This window comes from Puma concolor, chromosome E4 (genome assembly GCF_028749965.1).
Source record: "Puma concolor isolate L17-30 chromosome E4, mPumCon1.1.hap2, whole genome shotgun sequence".
Lineage (NCBI taxonomy): Eukaryota > Metazoa > Chordata > Mammalia > Carnivora > Felidae > Puma > Puma concolor.
The window spans coordinates 6270928-6287510 of NC_141683.1; the positions used below are offsets into that span (position 1 = coordinate 6270928).

Consider the following 16583-nt stretch of genomic DNA (forward strand, 5'->3'; position numbering starts at 1 on the left):
TTCGTCTTAAAACTTGCCGCCTGCCGCCTTTTCTCTCCCTCTACAAATGTATTCTCTTAATTTGTAAAAATTTTCAGCAGGTGGTTGTAAGGCTTGAGAGACAAAGTATAGAGACTGATCTTAGGTGAACAATTTGGTGATCTCAAAATCGACAGCAAAGTTAGTCTTATCCGTATCTTATGATGCAGTAGTCATTTCCGGGACGTGCGGTAGTTCAGTATGGGTGGTTAGCATCAGTACTGGAACCGTTTTGGTTTTAGATTGAATGAGACCTTTAGGGGATTCACGGGGTGGCTCTCAAGTTTTTGTCCACAGTCCACAGTCCACAGTCCACAGTAAGAAATGTGTTTTACATCTTTCTCAACACACACGGTCTAGGGAGACAATAAGTAAGCTCTTACTACATTTAAAGCATTCTGTTTCCTTTTATCCTGTGCTTTTCTGTCAAGTTTTTTTTTAAGTCTCTCATGACCCACTAAATTTATCATGCTACTTGCTATTGGGTTATAATAGGTTCAAGAACACCATTCTGGTCTAACCCCCTTTTATTACTGCCGTGAAAACGGGCCCTGGGAGCAGAAATGAGTCTTCTAAGATCTTCCAGTTACTTCATTGCAGTCCTAGACTAAGAATTAAGGACACCAGTTTCCGGTACTGTATTGTCATCTGATGACTTCAGTTACTGTTACTCTTAGGTGGCTGCTCCACTTATTTCTGGGGCCGGGTGAAGCAGGGAAACTGCTCCGAGGATCCCTGATGATCCCTGTACATAGGACGTCCTCCGTCCTTCAGGAGGCCGTGCCCGACTGTGCGGTTTGCCTGAGAGCGTCTGGTGGACGCTTCTGCCTTTGCCTTCCTGCCGGTCCTTCCCCTTCGATCAGAACAGGCGGTTGCGTAGGGCAGCCCGGGCCTGCAGTTAGCAGGGGTTACGTCTGTTACCTTTTCTCACCCGTGAAATCATACTACCTGTCCAAAGGCATTCCGCGTTAAAAAAATAAAAGTTTGTAGGGTGAAGATTATTGCCTTGACTCTGCCAATTAAATGGCTCAGGTGGCCAGTAATGAAGCTGCTTTATTTAATTTTTGGTGACCAGGAACTGGGTATAACACACACACACACACACACACACACACACACAACTTAATAGAAGGAGTAAAATGAAATTTTGGCTTTCTGTCATGAGATTTGAGAAGAGTACAGGTAGTATAAGTGGAAAGTTTCCCCTTTTCTGTTTTGAACAATTTTATGAGGAAAAGGGGAGTATTGTGTGTATATATATATATATGTATTTTTTTTTTAAGGAGTTTTTTCTTTATTTTTTAAGTTTATTTTGAGAGAGACAGAGACAGTGTGAGTGGGGGCAGGGGGGCAGAGAGGGAGAGAGAGAGAATCCCAAGCAGGCTTCCTGCTGCCAGCGCAGAGCCTGATGTGGGGCTCGAACCCATGAAACCATGAGATGATGACCTGAGCCGAAATCCAGAGTCAGATGCTTAATCTACTGAGTTACCGAAGTCCCTCTTTCTTTTTTCCCTTTTTTTTTTTTAAGTTTATTTATTTATTTTGAGAGAGAGAGGGAAGGTGAGAGAGAATCCCGAGGAGGCTCTACACTGTCAGCACAGAGCCAGACGTGGGGCTCAAACTCCCAAACCATGAGATCATGACCAAAATCAAGAGTTGGAAGCTTAACTGACTGAGCCACCCAGGTGCCCCTAAAAGAGTTTTTATTTTTATTTATTTTTTAGAAGTTTTCATTTTTAAGTCACTGTACCCAACATGGGGCTCAAACTCAAAACCCTGAGATCAGCAGTCACAGGCTCCATGGACTGAGCCAGCCAGGTGCCCCCAAAAGGGAGTATTCTTAAGATTCCCAAGAGAAATCAAATCAGAATACTTAATTGATTTGAATATTTAAAGTAAAGTTGTGGGGCGCCTGGGTGGCTCAGTCAGTTAAGTGGCCGACTTCGGCTCAGGTCATGATCTCGCGGTCCGTGAGTTCGAGCCCCGCGTCAGGCTCTGTGCTGATAGCTCGGAGCTCGGAGCCTGCTTCTGTTTCTGTCTCCCTCTCTCTCTGTCCCTCCCCCATTCATGCTCTGTCTCTCCCTGCCTTTCAAAAATGAGTAAATGTTAAAAAAAATAAAAAAAAAAGGAATAGTAATAAAGTTGCCACAAATTAAATTTGCTAATGATTTTAGCTGTACACGTTTTTTTGGAATGTATTTATAAATGTATTTACTGTGATATTCAGTAATATATGTTACATAAATTAGAAATGTGTGAGTTATAAAATGTGTGTGTTATATAAATCAGAAATTGGCTTTTAAATCAATTTCAAATAGACAAAGTTTCTTTCTTCTTTTATTTAATGGAAAAATTGGGTTGTCTAATAACGATGAAGAGGTTAATCAGTGACCGTTTCTGCTTTAGGTATAAGTTTAGAGGGAGAGATTCACCGAAATAAGAAATAGAACCAAGGCAATGGCACCCATGAAGCCAGTGATTTCATCCATGGTGATCAGTACTTGATCTGGCTTGAGTTTGTGCGAGATGTTGGAATGTATTTTGTAGCATTAAAATATCCTATTTTTGTATCTGATTTATAGCCACACAGGACTTTGAAGCTCATTTCTTAGCAACATCACAGAATCAAAGGTCTAGATGGTCTATTTTTTTTATAAGAACATAATATAGTATTGCTTGATCGTGAACTTTTAAAATTAAAAAACAGGGGCGCCTGGGTGGCGCAGTCGGTTAAGCGTCCGACTTCAGCCAGGTCACGATCTCGCGGTCCGTGAGTTCGAGCCCCGCGTCGGGCTCTGGGCTGATGGCTCGGAGCCTGGAGCCTGTTTCCGATTCTGTGTCTCCCTCTCTCTCTGCCCCTCCCCCGTTCATGCTCTGTCTCTCTCTGTCCCAAAAATAAATACACGTTTGAAAAAAAAATTAAAAAAAAAAAAATTAAAAAAAAATAAAATTAAAAAACAAAATGCAAACGGATTTGGAATTTTGACTCAAATTGCTGGAGCCTTCAAAAGCAAAAGTACATATTCATCTGTGAAAGTTCTTCTTTTCTACAAGTCTTTCTTACAGTCAAATATTCGTTTAATAATGCAACACCTTATTTTACAGTGTAGTGCCACTAAAGGGAGAGTATTTTATAGCTGTGAAGTTTTTCCTTTTTCTTTTTCTAAGCACAGTGCTTGATGGGAGAGTTGTCTGAAGCAGGATGATCAGAAGCAGGGACTGACCACCTCTTCGCTCATTTCAGTCCTGTTAAACATCTGACAGCCCATAAGTGAGATGTGCCAGTTGATTAATGAGCCAGAGTACTGATTCTATGTTTTCAGACTGCTAGCACAGGAGATGAAGCATTGTAGATACAGGTGTTTCCATAGCCTTCCTTTTCAAACAGGTACATAATGAAAGTAAGCACGGAGTTCACGAGGTTAGGGTGCCATGTTGAGATTCAGGACTTCCCATTTGGTATAAAAAGCAGTGTGGTGCTGTTACGTACCGGGATTGTGTGTGCTGGGCTTAGAGTCAGCTGCTCTAAGTTCTAGCTGTGGCACGTCTACTCTCCAACAGTGGATCCAATGAGGAGGCTTCTTTTAAAGAATCTTGAAAACTGTAATAATTTCAACAGGAGGAGATTGATATAGAACATCAAGATAACTGAAATACCATGCATTCTCATTCATGTCAAAGCTGATCATAATACATCCGGGGTGCCCGAGTGGCTCAGTTGGTTAAGCGTCCAACTCAGGTCATGATCTCACGTTTTGTGAGTTTGAACCCTGCGTTGGGCTCCACGCTGACAGTGTGGGGCCTGCTTGGGATTCTCTCCCTCCCTCCCTCTCTCTCTGCCACTTCCTCGCTTGTGCTCTGTCTCTCTCAGAAAGAATGAACAAAAGAAATAAATTAAAAAAGATGATCATAATACATTCATGCAAAAATCAGTACACAAAATAGTAACTACAATGTAATTTTTCTTGTAAAATATACCTCCCACCAGAAACACAAACACCGTGTGTGTGTGTGTGTGTGTGTGTGTGTGTGTGTGTGTGTGTAGTCTGAAAATCATAATTTTTTGGTCTAGGAAATACAGAATAACTTAAATATTATACATTCAAATAGCTGAAGATAGCTTGCTGAGATGTAAAGTTGGAACTCTTATGTTTGGCAATTCCTGTGGGTTTCATTTATTTTTACTCTCTATCCTTTGTGTTTATTGGTAGTATTGAGTGTTTATTTTTGGAACTATTGTATCTTTTTCTCTGGGAAGCAATGAATGGCCACAGGTGGTTTTCATTTTTTTTTAGCATGAGGCATGTGCACTGACAGCCTTTGAAACTCTCATGCTGTATAATGTGCAGGTGCTTTTATGGTTTATAGAAATTCCTAATCCTTGTTTGAAATTTATTAAATGGTGTGCCATCTGTAAGCCTCCCTAAATTCCGCAGATTAATTAGCCTTTAAAGTAAGGTTGCCTTTTATCTAACGTTAGTATAAACTCTTCCATCTGGGAACCTTCTCTTTCATGCGCTTGTTCAGTGTTCTGTATACTTTAGCACTCTGGAATTAAGTATTAATTATGGACCCTGGCCTTCTCAGTAACCATGAAGAACACTAAGAATAACAGTAGACTGAACAAAGTGGCATTGTCCAGAGACTGCTTTGACGTGGTGAAGAATCATCCATCATGGCTTGGCCGCTGCTGCGTGTGTGTTTGTGCGTGTGCGATGGTTACTCCTTAGGGAAGGTTTGCCGATGATGGTTACATAAGTTAGCATTCCTACGAAGCTTCAGTAAAGGAAGGAAAAAAGAGAAAAACACCCTCTTTTGACATCTCCTGTAGTTTTTTTTTTTTTTTTCTCTTGTAGCTTCTGATTGAAAGTTTGTTGACAGTATTTGGTGCAGAGAGATTGGCTTTGGCTCTTTCGAGGAAGTGTTGTGTGGGGTTGGAATTGTGTTATTATTTTAAAAGAAATCAATATTATTTAATTCTGTTTACTGGTCTCACTGAGCCATTGAATGCCACAGAGTGGAACGTTTGTTTTTTAAAGTCAGTTACAAAACCTATAAAGTCAGTAGTTCAGTCATCTGTGTACTTTAAAAATAATCAGTTTAATATTATTTGGTGCTTTTTATGGACTTAATTTTGCTGCCTCACCCTCTGCCTCAAATAAATTAGACTAATGCTGTTAGTTCATTATGGACAAATAGGTTCCATAAGTTCTCACTTAGAAAATGTGACGCAAATAATTTTTCTCAGTAAGTTGTGATTATGGAAGATATTGTGGGTAGTAAGCAAACATGTAGAATTACATAGTTTTGGCTTCTAATGTAAAAAATTGAGGTTGAGAGAGAGTTAACACTCCTGAAACAGTGGAGAACATTAAAGTGTTCAGGTATATTTTCCAAATTATAAGGGCGTAAGACATTCAGGAAAGATGGTTTAGCATAAGCACAGTGTGGAGGACCCTGAGATTTAGGTTAGTGGGGGAGACCGCATTACAAACTGGCATAGATGGTATGACTAAAGGAATGAATTAGGTGTGTGTGGAGATTGGGGGGTAGCCTCAAATGATCAGAATTTGGGTGTGGATTGAATGGTTGTTGGGTTAGGGCAGAAGGTTTCGTTATTTAGGGGGGTGGTCACATCATGGAAGGCCTTGAAAACAGGTGGCCAACTATGATGCAGGAATAGCTTGTTTTTGCAATAGAATAGCAAGGTTTTTTGTTGTTGTTGTTTTGCAGGGTGACTAATCTTGCAGATGGTAGACAGGAAGAGATTGGAGACCATTGAAAATATGTAGGAGACTATTGCAGTAGCCTGTAGGGATGTGGTCATGAGGGCCTGCTTTAGGAGGGTGACAGCAGCAATAGAGAGAACAGAGTAAGTGAGACAACACTGTCCCAGGAAGAAACTTGGTCATTAGCATAGCCTCAGTGCATATTTAGTGAGTGAATCGGATTGAGAGAGGGGATAAATATGGGGAATGAAGGAAAAATAAGTTGATGGTCACTTCCTCCTAGATATCTTGAGAGGCATTTATGACTGAGAGAAGATGGATAGATAAATCCAGATAGAGGGAGATGATGAGTTCAGTTTGTGGGAACTGAATTTGAGGTGATGGTAACTTTGCAAGTAGAAGTGGCCTTATAAGCAGTTGGATACGGGGTTCTGGAAAACAGTCAGTTCAGAGCCTGAGTCTAAAGGTGTGTGGATATGTACATATATGTATATGTCAGGACACCTTCTGAGTTTCTTTTTTTTTTCTTTTTCTTTTTTTTCCCTGAGTTTCTAAAGGGAAAATTGGAAGATCAATAAATAAGCCTTAGAAAAACATCAGAAGAAACCATTTCACATTTAGGTTTTAGAAGGCCTTAACCATTTGATTTCATTTTGCTTTGTTTAATATTTTTTAAAACCTGTTTTAAAACAAACATAACCTATGTTTCCAACAGATATGTTTTAAAGCAAACATAACAGTCGTTTGCTTTTTTTTTTTAGTCGCTTGTTTTGTTTGTTTTTTGCTATGAACAAAAAATAATTGTTAAATAAAAATCAGTCTATTCTGATCTGGTTCTAAAATTGGCATGTTTTGATTCATTGTAACTTTTTCTAGATTGCTGTACTAAGGAGACAGCAACGTATGATAAAAAATCGAGAGTCCGCGTGTCAGTCCCGCAAGAAGAAGAAAGAATATATGCTTGGCTTGGAGGCCAGGTTAAAGGCCGCGCTCTCGGAGAATGAGAAGCTCAAGAAGGAGAACGGGTCACTGAAGAGGCAGCTGGACGAAGTGGTGTCCGAGGTGAGGGCCAGCGACGCAGCCCCGACAAGATGGGTTCAGGCATTCTTTTTTCCTGAGAAACCATTGGGAATGGTGTGTGTTTTAAATTGTGTAAACTGGGGCGCCTGGGTGGCGCAGTCGGTTAAGCGTCCGACTTCACCCAGGTCACGGTCTTGCGGTCCGTGAGTTCGAGCCTCGCGTCAGGCTCTGGGCTGATGGCTCGGAGCCTGGAGCCTGTTTCCGATTCTGTGTCTCCCTCTCTCTCTGCCCCTCCCCCGTTCATGCTCTGTCTCTCTCTGTCCCCAAAATAAATAAAAAACGTTGGAAAAAAAAAAAAATAATAAATTGTGTAAACTAAGAGTACTAGGAAAAAGATGGCGCGTTAAGCCCTAAAGCATTTGCAGTCGGAATGAAGCATTGGGAAAAGGAGCTCGCGAATTGTACCTCCCAACCTGCGTTCAAAAGCTGTGTTTCCGGGGTACCCCTCTCTTTCTGACTAAGTGAATCACCGTGAGGACCTTCAGTAGTCCTGCCAGGTCTTTCCTTTTAAAAAAGAAAATACAGGGGTGCCTGGGTGGCTTAGTCGATTAAGTGTCCGACTTCGGCTCAGGTCATGATCTCCCAGTTTGTGGGTTCAAGCCCCGCATCGGGTTCTGCGCTGACAGCTCGGAGCCTGCAGCCTGCTTTGGTTTCTGTGCCTCCCTCTCTTCTCTGCCCCTCTCCTCCTCATGTTCTGTCTCTCTCTGTTTCTCAAAAATATATAAACGGTTAAAAACAAATTTTAGAAAGAAAATACAAAATAAAATTTTAAATCGTTTCTCTGTCCACCTGACCCCCATTATGTTTTTTGCATGTTGTTGCCATGCTGGTCCCAATAAAGTCGACCTTCTCCTTGATTCTGTTCCTGAAACCTGCAGTTTCAGGATTTGCCACTGCAACGCTGTCTGGAACTGAATGGATGCCTGTGCCCAATGAGTGGGCTTCTTCCATTGGGGTTCTCTGTTTTGCCCTGAGCGCCCGGGATATTTAAGAGACGGGGGGGGGGGGGGGGACTACAGATGTATCTGAAAATTCTTTGAAGACCCATAGAAGTGTTAAGTGGTTGAATTCTTTCCTTTTGGGGGGAAGAGGAAAGTGCAACAGTGGCCACTATGTTTCTTTTCTCCTGCTCCTTTGTTTTTCTCTGCTACAATTAGGGAACTAAGAAGGCTGCGCTCTAGCCTTGTGAAAAGTACCATTTCCTCACCTTTGAAGTTTATTATTATTATTATTTTTTTTTAACTGATAACTGCTGAAGAGGAGTGTGCTTATCTTACCCGTTGCTTTTTGCGAGATTAGTGTGTAGTTTAACCGTATTTGACATGGTTATTTCTTTCAGAACCAGAGGCTTAAAGTTCCTAATCCGAAACGAAGAGCTATCTGTGTGATGGTGGTGTTGGCGTTTATAGTGCTCAACTATGGACCCATGAAGTGAGTGTGTTTTGTCTGCAAACACTGTTTATTTATTTTGGATACAAACACTAAAAATTTTAGTTCTCATTGTTTTCACCTCTAGTCATAAGCTAGGAAAAACAGATTTGTTTTGTTTTCCTCGGAGACAATATTTAGGTAAGAAGAAAGGAGAAGAAAGACTCGTTCCTCTTCCTTGTTCTTCCCCTAAGTCTAGTGGAAAAATCATGTCGTTTAATGGAGAAAGCCTTAAGTTATTAAACAGATTGGTGGTGAGGCAGAGTTTGAGCCCCGCATCGGGCTCTGTGCTGACGGCTCGGAGCCTGGAGCCTGCTTTGGATTTTGTGTCTCCCTCTCTCTGCCCCTCCCCCACTCATGCTCTGTCTCTCACTTTCAAAAAAAAAAAAAAAAAAAAGATTAAAAGATTAAAAAAGAATTAAAAAGAATACGGAACCATTACATATAAACATAAATAACATTTTTATGGAAAATAACTATTTTCCAGACCCTCAAAAATTGAGTGAGAGGAGTAGCATTATTTTATTTATATTTGCCAAAAATCTTGATAGAAGCCAGCTCTATTCTCCTGTTTCTTCCTATAATCCGTTTTGATAAATTGTTTTGGTTGAGATAAATGGAGAAAATCTAGATTCCCATAGGTATGTAGTTGAAAAGGGGAGAACCTTACTGACCCTTTGAAAGAATCTTGGGATCCTCAGGGCTTCACAGAACTGCTGACTTAATTTCTTTAACTGTTCTCCTATTAATGGGCATGTAGGTTATTTTGAGTTATACAAATATATATACATATTAAATATATACCAGATACACATTTTAAACACATAAATGTTTATGTGCACATATAAAAGTATAGTTATGTAAAACACATAGATCTAAAACATATACATATAACATGTATTCATATATATGTAGAAAGAGTATATATTGTGGGTATATATTTATTAGAGTCTAAGTATTCTAATTCATACCTTAGAATTAGAAGGTATGAATATCTGGAATCGTGATGGAGTCTGCCAGATTGCCTCAAGTGCTGTGTGCTCATTTCGCATCTAGGCTATTATGTAAGGTGCTTATTTATTCATTCAGTCACACATCCGGCAGATATTTATAGAGTACTTCCAATTTGCCAGGTAGTGAGTAAGGAGCCAGGGATGCAAACATGAATACGAGTACAGACTAGTAAAAGAAGTGGATGTGGAAACAACTGTAGCATGAGTAAGACTTACGTAGATGTCATCTAAAGATGTGGGCCTACTCTTGAAGGGACACAGAAGTACCCAGTAACTCTGATAATGACAGTCTCGGAGGCTTTATGCAGTAGCATTCGATGAACAGTAAAGAGGACGGGGTTGGGGATAGGTGTTGTTTTGTAAGCCCTCATGAATTAATAGAGATTTGTGGGGGGGGAAGAGAAATTTATTTATTTTTAAAAATATTTATTTAGAGGGGCGCCTGGGTGGCGCAGTCAGTTAAGCGTCCGACTTCAGCCAGGTCACGATCTCGCGGTCCGTGAGTTCGAGCCCCGCGTCAGGCCCTGGGCTGATGGCTCGGAGCCTAGAGCCTGTTTCCGATTCTGTGTCTCCCTCTCTCTCTGCCCCTCCCCCGTTCATGCTCTGTCTCTCTCTGTCCCAAAAATAAATAAAAAACGTTGAAAAAAAAATTAAAAAAAAAAATTATTTAGAGAGAGAGTGAGAGCTTGAATATGCGTGCGTGAACAGGGGAGGGGCAGAGGGAGGGAGAGAATCCCAAGCAGGTTCTGTGCCCAACACAGAGCCTGAAGTGGTCTCGATCTCACAGCTGTGAGATTGTGACCTGAGCTGAAATCGAGTCAGATGTTTAATTGAGCCACCCAGGTGCTCCTCACTTATTTATTTTTGAGACAGAGTGAGAGAGCGGGGGAGGGGCAGAGAGAGGGAGAGAGAGAGTCCCAAGCAGGCTCTGCACTGTTGGTGTAGAGCCCAACATAGGGGTCGATCCCATGAACCATGAGATCATGACATGAGCCCATGTCAGGAGTCGAATGCTCAACTGACTGAGCCACCCAGGTGCCCCAGAGACAAAGACAAAATGTTTTTTGATGACTTAATGATTTTTACATCTGAGGATGAAGGGGGTGTGTGGGGGGATGGCTCTCATTTCTGTGAACAGAGGATTGATTGATTTTGGAAGGAGGAGACAGACGATGGTCCCATTTTATCAAGACGGTTTTGTGTCCAAAAAATTAGACAGATGGTACAAACAGCAAAATTGAGAATGGAGAAAGCTCAAATAGTTGAACATCCTGAGGAGTAGCCAGAGGAGATCTGTGTCTGTTTCTTCGTGGAGGCTTTTGGAACAGAAAGCCAAGAAGTACTGGGCAGATCTGGGAAGTGTTCAAGTTTAAAAAAAAAAGCATGCTTTAAAAGACTTAGATCGAAGAAAAGCAACAGAGAGCTGGAGGGAATGAAGAAATATCAAAGTATCTTAACAGGTTGGGATTTGTCCAGACACCAAGAAGAAAGGAGAAAAGAAACTGGCCATGAAACTCATAAAAAGCCAGGAACTGTTTCTTCTAGAGAAAGTCTGGCACGGATGGTAAAGCATCAAAGCTGAGAGGGCAGCACGAGCGGTCTGAAGGACTGACCCGTGCCCCCCTGCACCAGACGTTGGCAGTGTTGCTGCTCCATCCCGTATGGTCCTGGGAAGCTTGCTTGATTGACCCTGTCATTTGCAGCCCCTTCACTTCAAGACTGAAGATCTGCTCAGGGCTGGGAATCTTCCAGAGGAGCAGAAACTCCCCAGTTGAACCTTATTAGCACCACCTGGAACGTATTTGGTGACTGACTTCCACATTATGGCCTTGTAGATCTGTACACCTTGAGCGTTACTGTGTTGTCATTGGTACGGAAAAAAGCAAGACGGCGAGTTCTGAGCTTCTCTCAAGTCCCACAAAACTAAGTCTGGCCAAAGAGACACTTTAATGAGAGACTTCCAAAGCATTTTAAATTTAGGAAACAACTCTTTCAGAACGGGCCACATTTCCATAATAAAGTTGTTAGTGTGGTTTCAGATGTTCAACGTAGCATTGATCTTCTGTGCCATATAGGTATGGGTCCAAGTGAAAAAATCTATAATACACAAGTTTGCTGAATATAAGTATGCCTTAAGCATTGTCTGAAGGCGCTTGGTGATGAAATGTAAATACATCTCACATCTAAAGTAAGAGAGTTTCGTGCCCCAAAACTGACTCGTTTGAAGCATCTTCGGTTACTGAATAGTCATCACACAGAAAAAGAAAATAAACCAAACAGACTTTAAAAGGGTTAATTTTTCTGACCTTGTTGATGTTGTGTGGATGGTGAAGACGGCATCTAGCTGTTTCTGGCACACGATTCAAAGAGCTGTCCTGCTCTGGGTGGTCCATGAAACTAGTAACTCTGGGCAGCAGGGAATGGTTAACCTGAACAAGTTTGCATTGGTAGGAAACCCCCTTTTTACTCACTACTCGTTGGGGTTGAGTCTATGTTCATTAGTTCTATTTTACTTTTTTTTTTTTAATGTTTATTTTTGAGGGGGAGAGAGAGAGAGAGAGAGCACACGTGTGAGCAGGGGAGGAGCAGAGAGAGGGAGACAGAGAATCCAAAGCAGGCTCAGGCTCTGAGCTGTCAGCACAGAGCCTGACGCAGGGCTCCAACTGACGAACCTTGAGATCGTGACCTGAGCCGAAGTCGGATGCTTAACCGACCAAGCCCCACATTAGTCCTATTGTATAGTCGAAGGGCCAGAAATTTAACCAAGGTCTCTTTTTAAAAATTATCATTGAAAACTCTGCCTTCTCTTCTATGCCATAGTTTTTCTCTACCATTGTCCAAGAAACCTTAAGGACTTGTATTTTTGGTAGTATATTGGGCTAGAGGTAAGGAGAAACTCTTTGCAGTTCAATATGTTAGAAAATGCTGGATTAAAAAATCAAAACTCTTATGTAATGGCTGAACTGAAGACAAAGTAAGGCCTTCTCAGAGGTCAGAAATTTAAGGTAACGTGAATGCATTGATAGGCTAGCATTGGAGGTGGTGCTTGTCCTAGAGTTATTTCCTGATCTTTTGGCCTAGAGTCTGGCAACAGGAAAGAAAGCTCTGGGGTTCTAAAGAAAGTAGGAAGTCACACCTGAGCCCCGTACCCCCTTCCCAAACCCAAATAAAGCTGGAACTTCCAAAAAATGACATTGTTAGTTGCCAAAAGACAGGGGGAAAGTAGATTGTTCTACCACAGAGGGAGAGTGTTGGTAAGTACCTGTCTTGATACTGGCTTTGAGGAGAGTGGACATAAAGACAAAAGTCTTCTGGAGAATTCATTATCACCAGACTTAACTCGTACAGGTTTGAGCCTGAATTTATACTACTGTTGTGACACCCCAAAAAACCAAATCAAAAATTTGGTTTAAGTGGCCTGTGTTGGTACCACTAGGCTCCCGGCAGATACAAATGCAAACTCTTCTCAAGGAAAGCACTTTAAACATCCATCCCGAAAAAACTGCTGCAGATACAGTTCCAGTTGAACATGAGCCAACATCCCATTTTCTCCCCCAACTCATGAAACCAGCTAGGAACCCAGCCACCATGAACAAGAGTTAGAACAGAGTCAGACTCTGAGGACTACGGGTATTCGAATCAACAGATACAGAATGCTAACTATGTTAAATAAGAAAGGGAATTAAAGAATGACGAAGAAACCAAAGACTCAGAATTGATCCAGACATCTTGAAAAAAACATCTAGAAATGTGATAATAAGTTCAAAATAGAAAAACATGGGGCGCCTGGGTGGCTCAGTCGGTTCAGCGTCCGACTTCGGCTCAGGTCACGATCTTGCGGTCCGTGAGTTCGAGCCCCGCGTCGGGCTCTGGGCTGATGGCTCGGAGCCTGGAGCCTGCTTCCGATTCTGTGTCTCCCTCTCTCTCTGCCCCTCCCCCGTTCATGCTCTGTCTCTCCCTGTCTCAAAAATGAATAAACGTTAAGAAAAACAATGACCAGGTTAAAACAACAAAATAGGCACCTTTGGAGAAAGAAATAGCGAATGGGAACACAGGGCTGAAGCAAAACAGCGTAACAGAGAGAGGAGATGGCAACCATGACAGGGACCAAGAGACTTGAGGCTACCCTACCATGGCCATGTAATCAAGGTAACATCGGTCAGGAGACATGCTGATGGTCTTGTACCTCCTGAGGTGATACAGGATACAATGACACTCACGTGACATTCTGGCCAAAAAGGTATACCCTTAATTTTCTCATGAGAAAACAGCTAAATCCACGCAGAGGGGATAATGTATAAGATAAATGGCCTACCATCTTAAGTGTCAGCGTATTCAGGAAGAAGGAAAATAATTGAAAGAAGGTTTGAGACACAGAAATGGACGGCCAGCAACAACAAAAATAATAGTTGTGGATGAAGCATTTTAAAAAGTCGATGATCTAAAACATTAACAATGTTTAGCTTGCAAGGTTGAAGCACATCAAGGTGGGAGAATTTTCTGTACAATAATACCTGATAAGTTGGGAAAGGTGTGATCAAAGTTAAAACACTCGAAGTTCTTAGTCTTGTTTGGGAAGTAGGTAAAGATATTGATTGTTTAGACTTGTTCAATTACATTACCCCCTAACAAAATACAGGTGAAGTGTATCCTTTCAAACTCTGGTGGAAGCAACATCACTGAATGAGGTGGACAGACTCAACCCCAAAAAGGCATGAAAAGAGGGAAAGAAACTACTAGATTATGAAAGCCCAAAATGTGATAGAAGAAATGAATCTAGAACATTATGCATAATCACAATATGTGAAAATGGACTGAACTCTGCATTTAGAAGGCACAGATTGTCAGACTGGAGGGGGAGAAGGCAAAATTCAACTTCGTGCTTTTTTACAAGAGAAACACCTAAAAGTATCAAGCTATAGAAAGTCGAAGTTTGAAAGTCAGGGGATGGATGGGGTGCCTGGGTGGCTCAGTCGGTAAGCATCTGACTCTTGGTGTTGGCTTAGGTTGTGATCTCACAGTCGTGAGATTGAGCCCCATGTCCCCCTCTGCGCTGTCAGATTCTCTTGGGATTCTCTCTCTTTCCCTCTTTCTCTGTCTCTGCTCCACTCATGCTCTCTCTCTCTCTCTCTCTCTCTCTCAATATAAATAAATAAACAAAAAAAGTCAAGGGATGGATGGAAAAAGCAAATAGTTGCCGAAAGAATCTGGAGTTGCTTTATTTGTTCATTAAAATAATTTTTTTAATGTTCATTTATTATTTTTGAGAGACAGAGCATGAGAGAGAGAAGGAGACACAGAATCTGAAGCAAGGCTCCAGGCTCTGAGCTGTCAGCACAGAGCCCGACACGGGGCTCGAACTCACAAACCATGAGATCATGACCTGAGCTGAAGTCAGACGTTTAACTGACTGAGCCACCCAGGTGCCCCTGGCGTTGCTTTATTAATATCAGACAGATAGGGGCGCCTGGGTGGCGCAGTCGGTTAAGCGTCCGACTTCAGCCAGGTCACGATCTCGCGGTCCGTGAGTTTGAGCCCCGCATCAGGCTCTGGGCTGATGGCTCGGAGCCTGGAGCCTGTTTCCGATTCTGTGTCTCCCTCTCTCTCTGCTCCTCCCCCGTTCATGCTCTGTCTCTCTCTGTCCCAAAAATAAATAAAAACGTTGAAAAAAAAAATTAAAAAAAAAAAAAATCAGACAGATATACTTTAAGGAGAAAGCATTATTAGACATAATCACTTATCGATTAAAAGGTTTACCAGGAAGATCTAATAATTCTAAATTAGTATCTAGCTTGCAATATATAGAACTATGGGGAAAACTGGCATTCCACTGCCATAGTGGGACGTTTTGAGTGTACCTCTCTCTTGACAGGCCACAGTGAAAAGAAAATCTGCAAGTGTGTAGAAGGTTTGAATATTATCATTATGAAACTTGATGTAATGGCCATTTACATAATTACTGCATTTACCAACACACAGTTTTTGAACTCGAGGTGAAAATGTTAAAAAAGAGAATTGATCTGTGCCAAATCATAAAGGAAGTCTCGACAAATTTCGTAGACTAACACGTAGACTACATTCACTGCCGGTGTAATTAAAGTTGAACAGTAACAAAAAGATAAGAACCTCCTACGCTCCTAACACCTAAAAAACACACTTTTAAGTAACTCATAGATCAAAGGAGAAATTACAATGAAATTATTACTGAATGGTGCTAAAAATGCTGGTCATCAGACCTTGTAGGAAGTATATTGTGTGGAATAAGCAAATTGTAGAAGAGTATTTGCAGTAGTCAAGTAAGCATTGAGCGCATTTAAGTCACATCAAGGCCAGCCTGAGTATTTTGCCCCGTGCTGCCAAATCAGCCTGTTTACACACCACAGAACTTGCCACGTTGTGCCTGTTATTTGTTGGTATCTGGGTCTTCGCTACTATAGCTTTTGTGTTGTTTTCTTTCCTTTTTTTTTGAGAAGCTGTGCCTCCGTGCACTTTCTGTATCCTCAGCACCTAGCACGACGTGTACAGGACATGGCAGACGCTAAAAAAGTGCCGCCCTGACTCACTAAGATTCAGGACTTTGTCAGCCTGATGGGGAGAGATGGGCATTCCCGGTAAAGGCGGTGCTGTGAGCGGATGTTCAGGGAGGATGGCTTTCACCTGCCGTGAGCAGCAGTCAGAGATGGCTGGCGCTCACCTGGCTTCTAGATCATGCTTGAAGTAGTGTAGCCACTTAATAAATATTTGTTGGATGTAGTTGAGGGGCCAAACAGGGAATGAGTGCATGATTGCACGCGAATGAGCGTAGACCGGGGGGGTGGGAGGGGGGGATGGGACACAGCAGGGCTGAAAGGGTGGGCTATGGCCAGTTCGTATGCGGGGCGGGGGGGGGGGGGGGCGGGAAGGGGTGCATCCTGTTCCTGCAGAGGAGAAGGCCTAACATGGCACGTATCGTGCTGGTGACTGCTGAGTGGCGTGTGTTGTGAGCGTCTGCCGGGAAGGGGACGTATGTGGACAGAGTGATCACAAGGGAAGGCTTCACCAGGGAGAGTGAAATTCAAGAGTTATAAGGAGAGGAGGGACGGACGTTCCATGGGAAGTGGAGGGCACATGACAGGAGCCAGGGCATAATACAGACGTGGGAAAGACGTTATTTCCCCATTTCTACCCTTTTTGTTGCCTTAGAAAAAACAGTAAGTAACATAAGGCAAAAAAAAAAAAAAAAAAAAGCCTTTTCACCTCCTGGGCCTTTTATGACTAAGTTTTCTAATTTTTTTTTCCTGGTTTTATGTTTTTTATGACACCTTAATTTGCACAG

At 42.0% G+C, this 16583-nt stretch overlaps 1 protein-coding gene across 3 annotated transcripts in view; it reads left to right on the forward strand.

The window, feature by feature from the left end:
• ATF6 (activating transcription factor 6) overlaps positions 1–16583 on the forward strand; it is a 205610-nt gene that overhangs the window by 39975 nt on the left and 149052 nt on the right. For all 3 annotated transcript variants that reach the window (XM_086693381.1, XM_086693382.1, XM_025927813.2), the window contains exons 9-10: positions 6624–6809; positions 8167–8258. In XM_086693381.1, coding sequence (XP_086549507.1) covers positions 6624–6809; positions 8167–8258 — 278 coding nt within the window. The remainder of the gene's footprint in view (positions 1–6623; positions 6810–8166; positions 8259–16583) is intronic.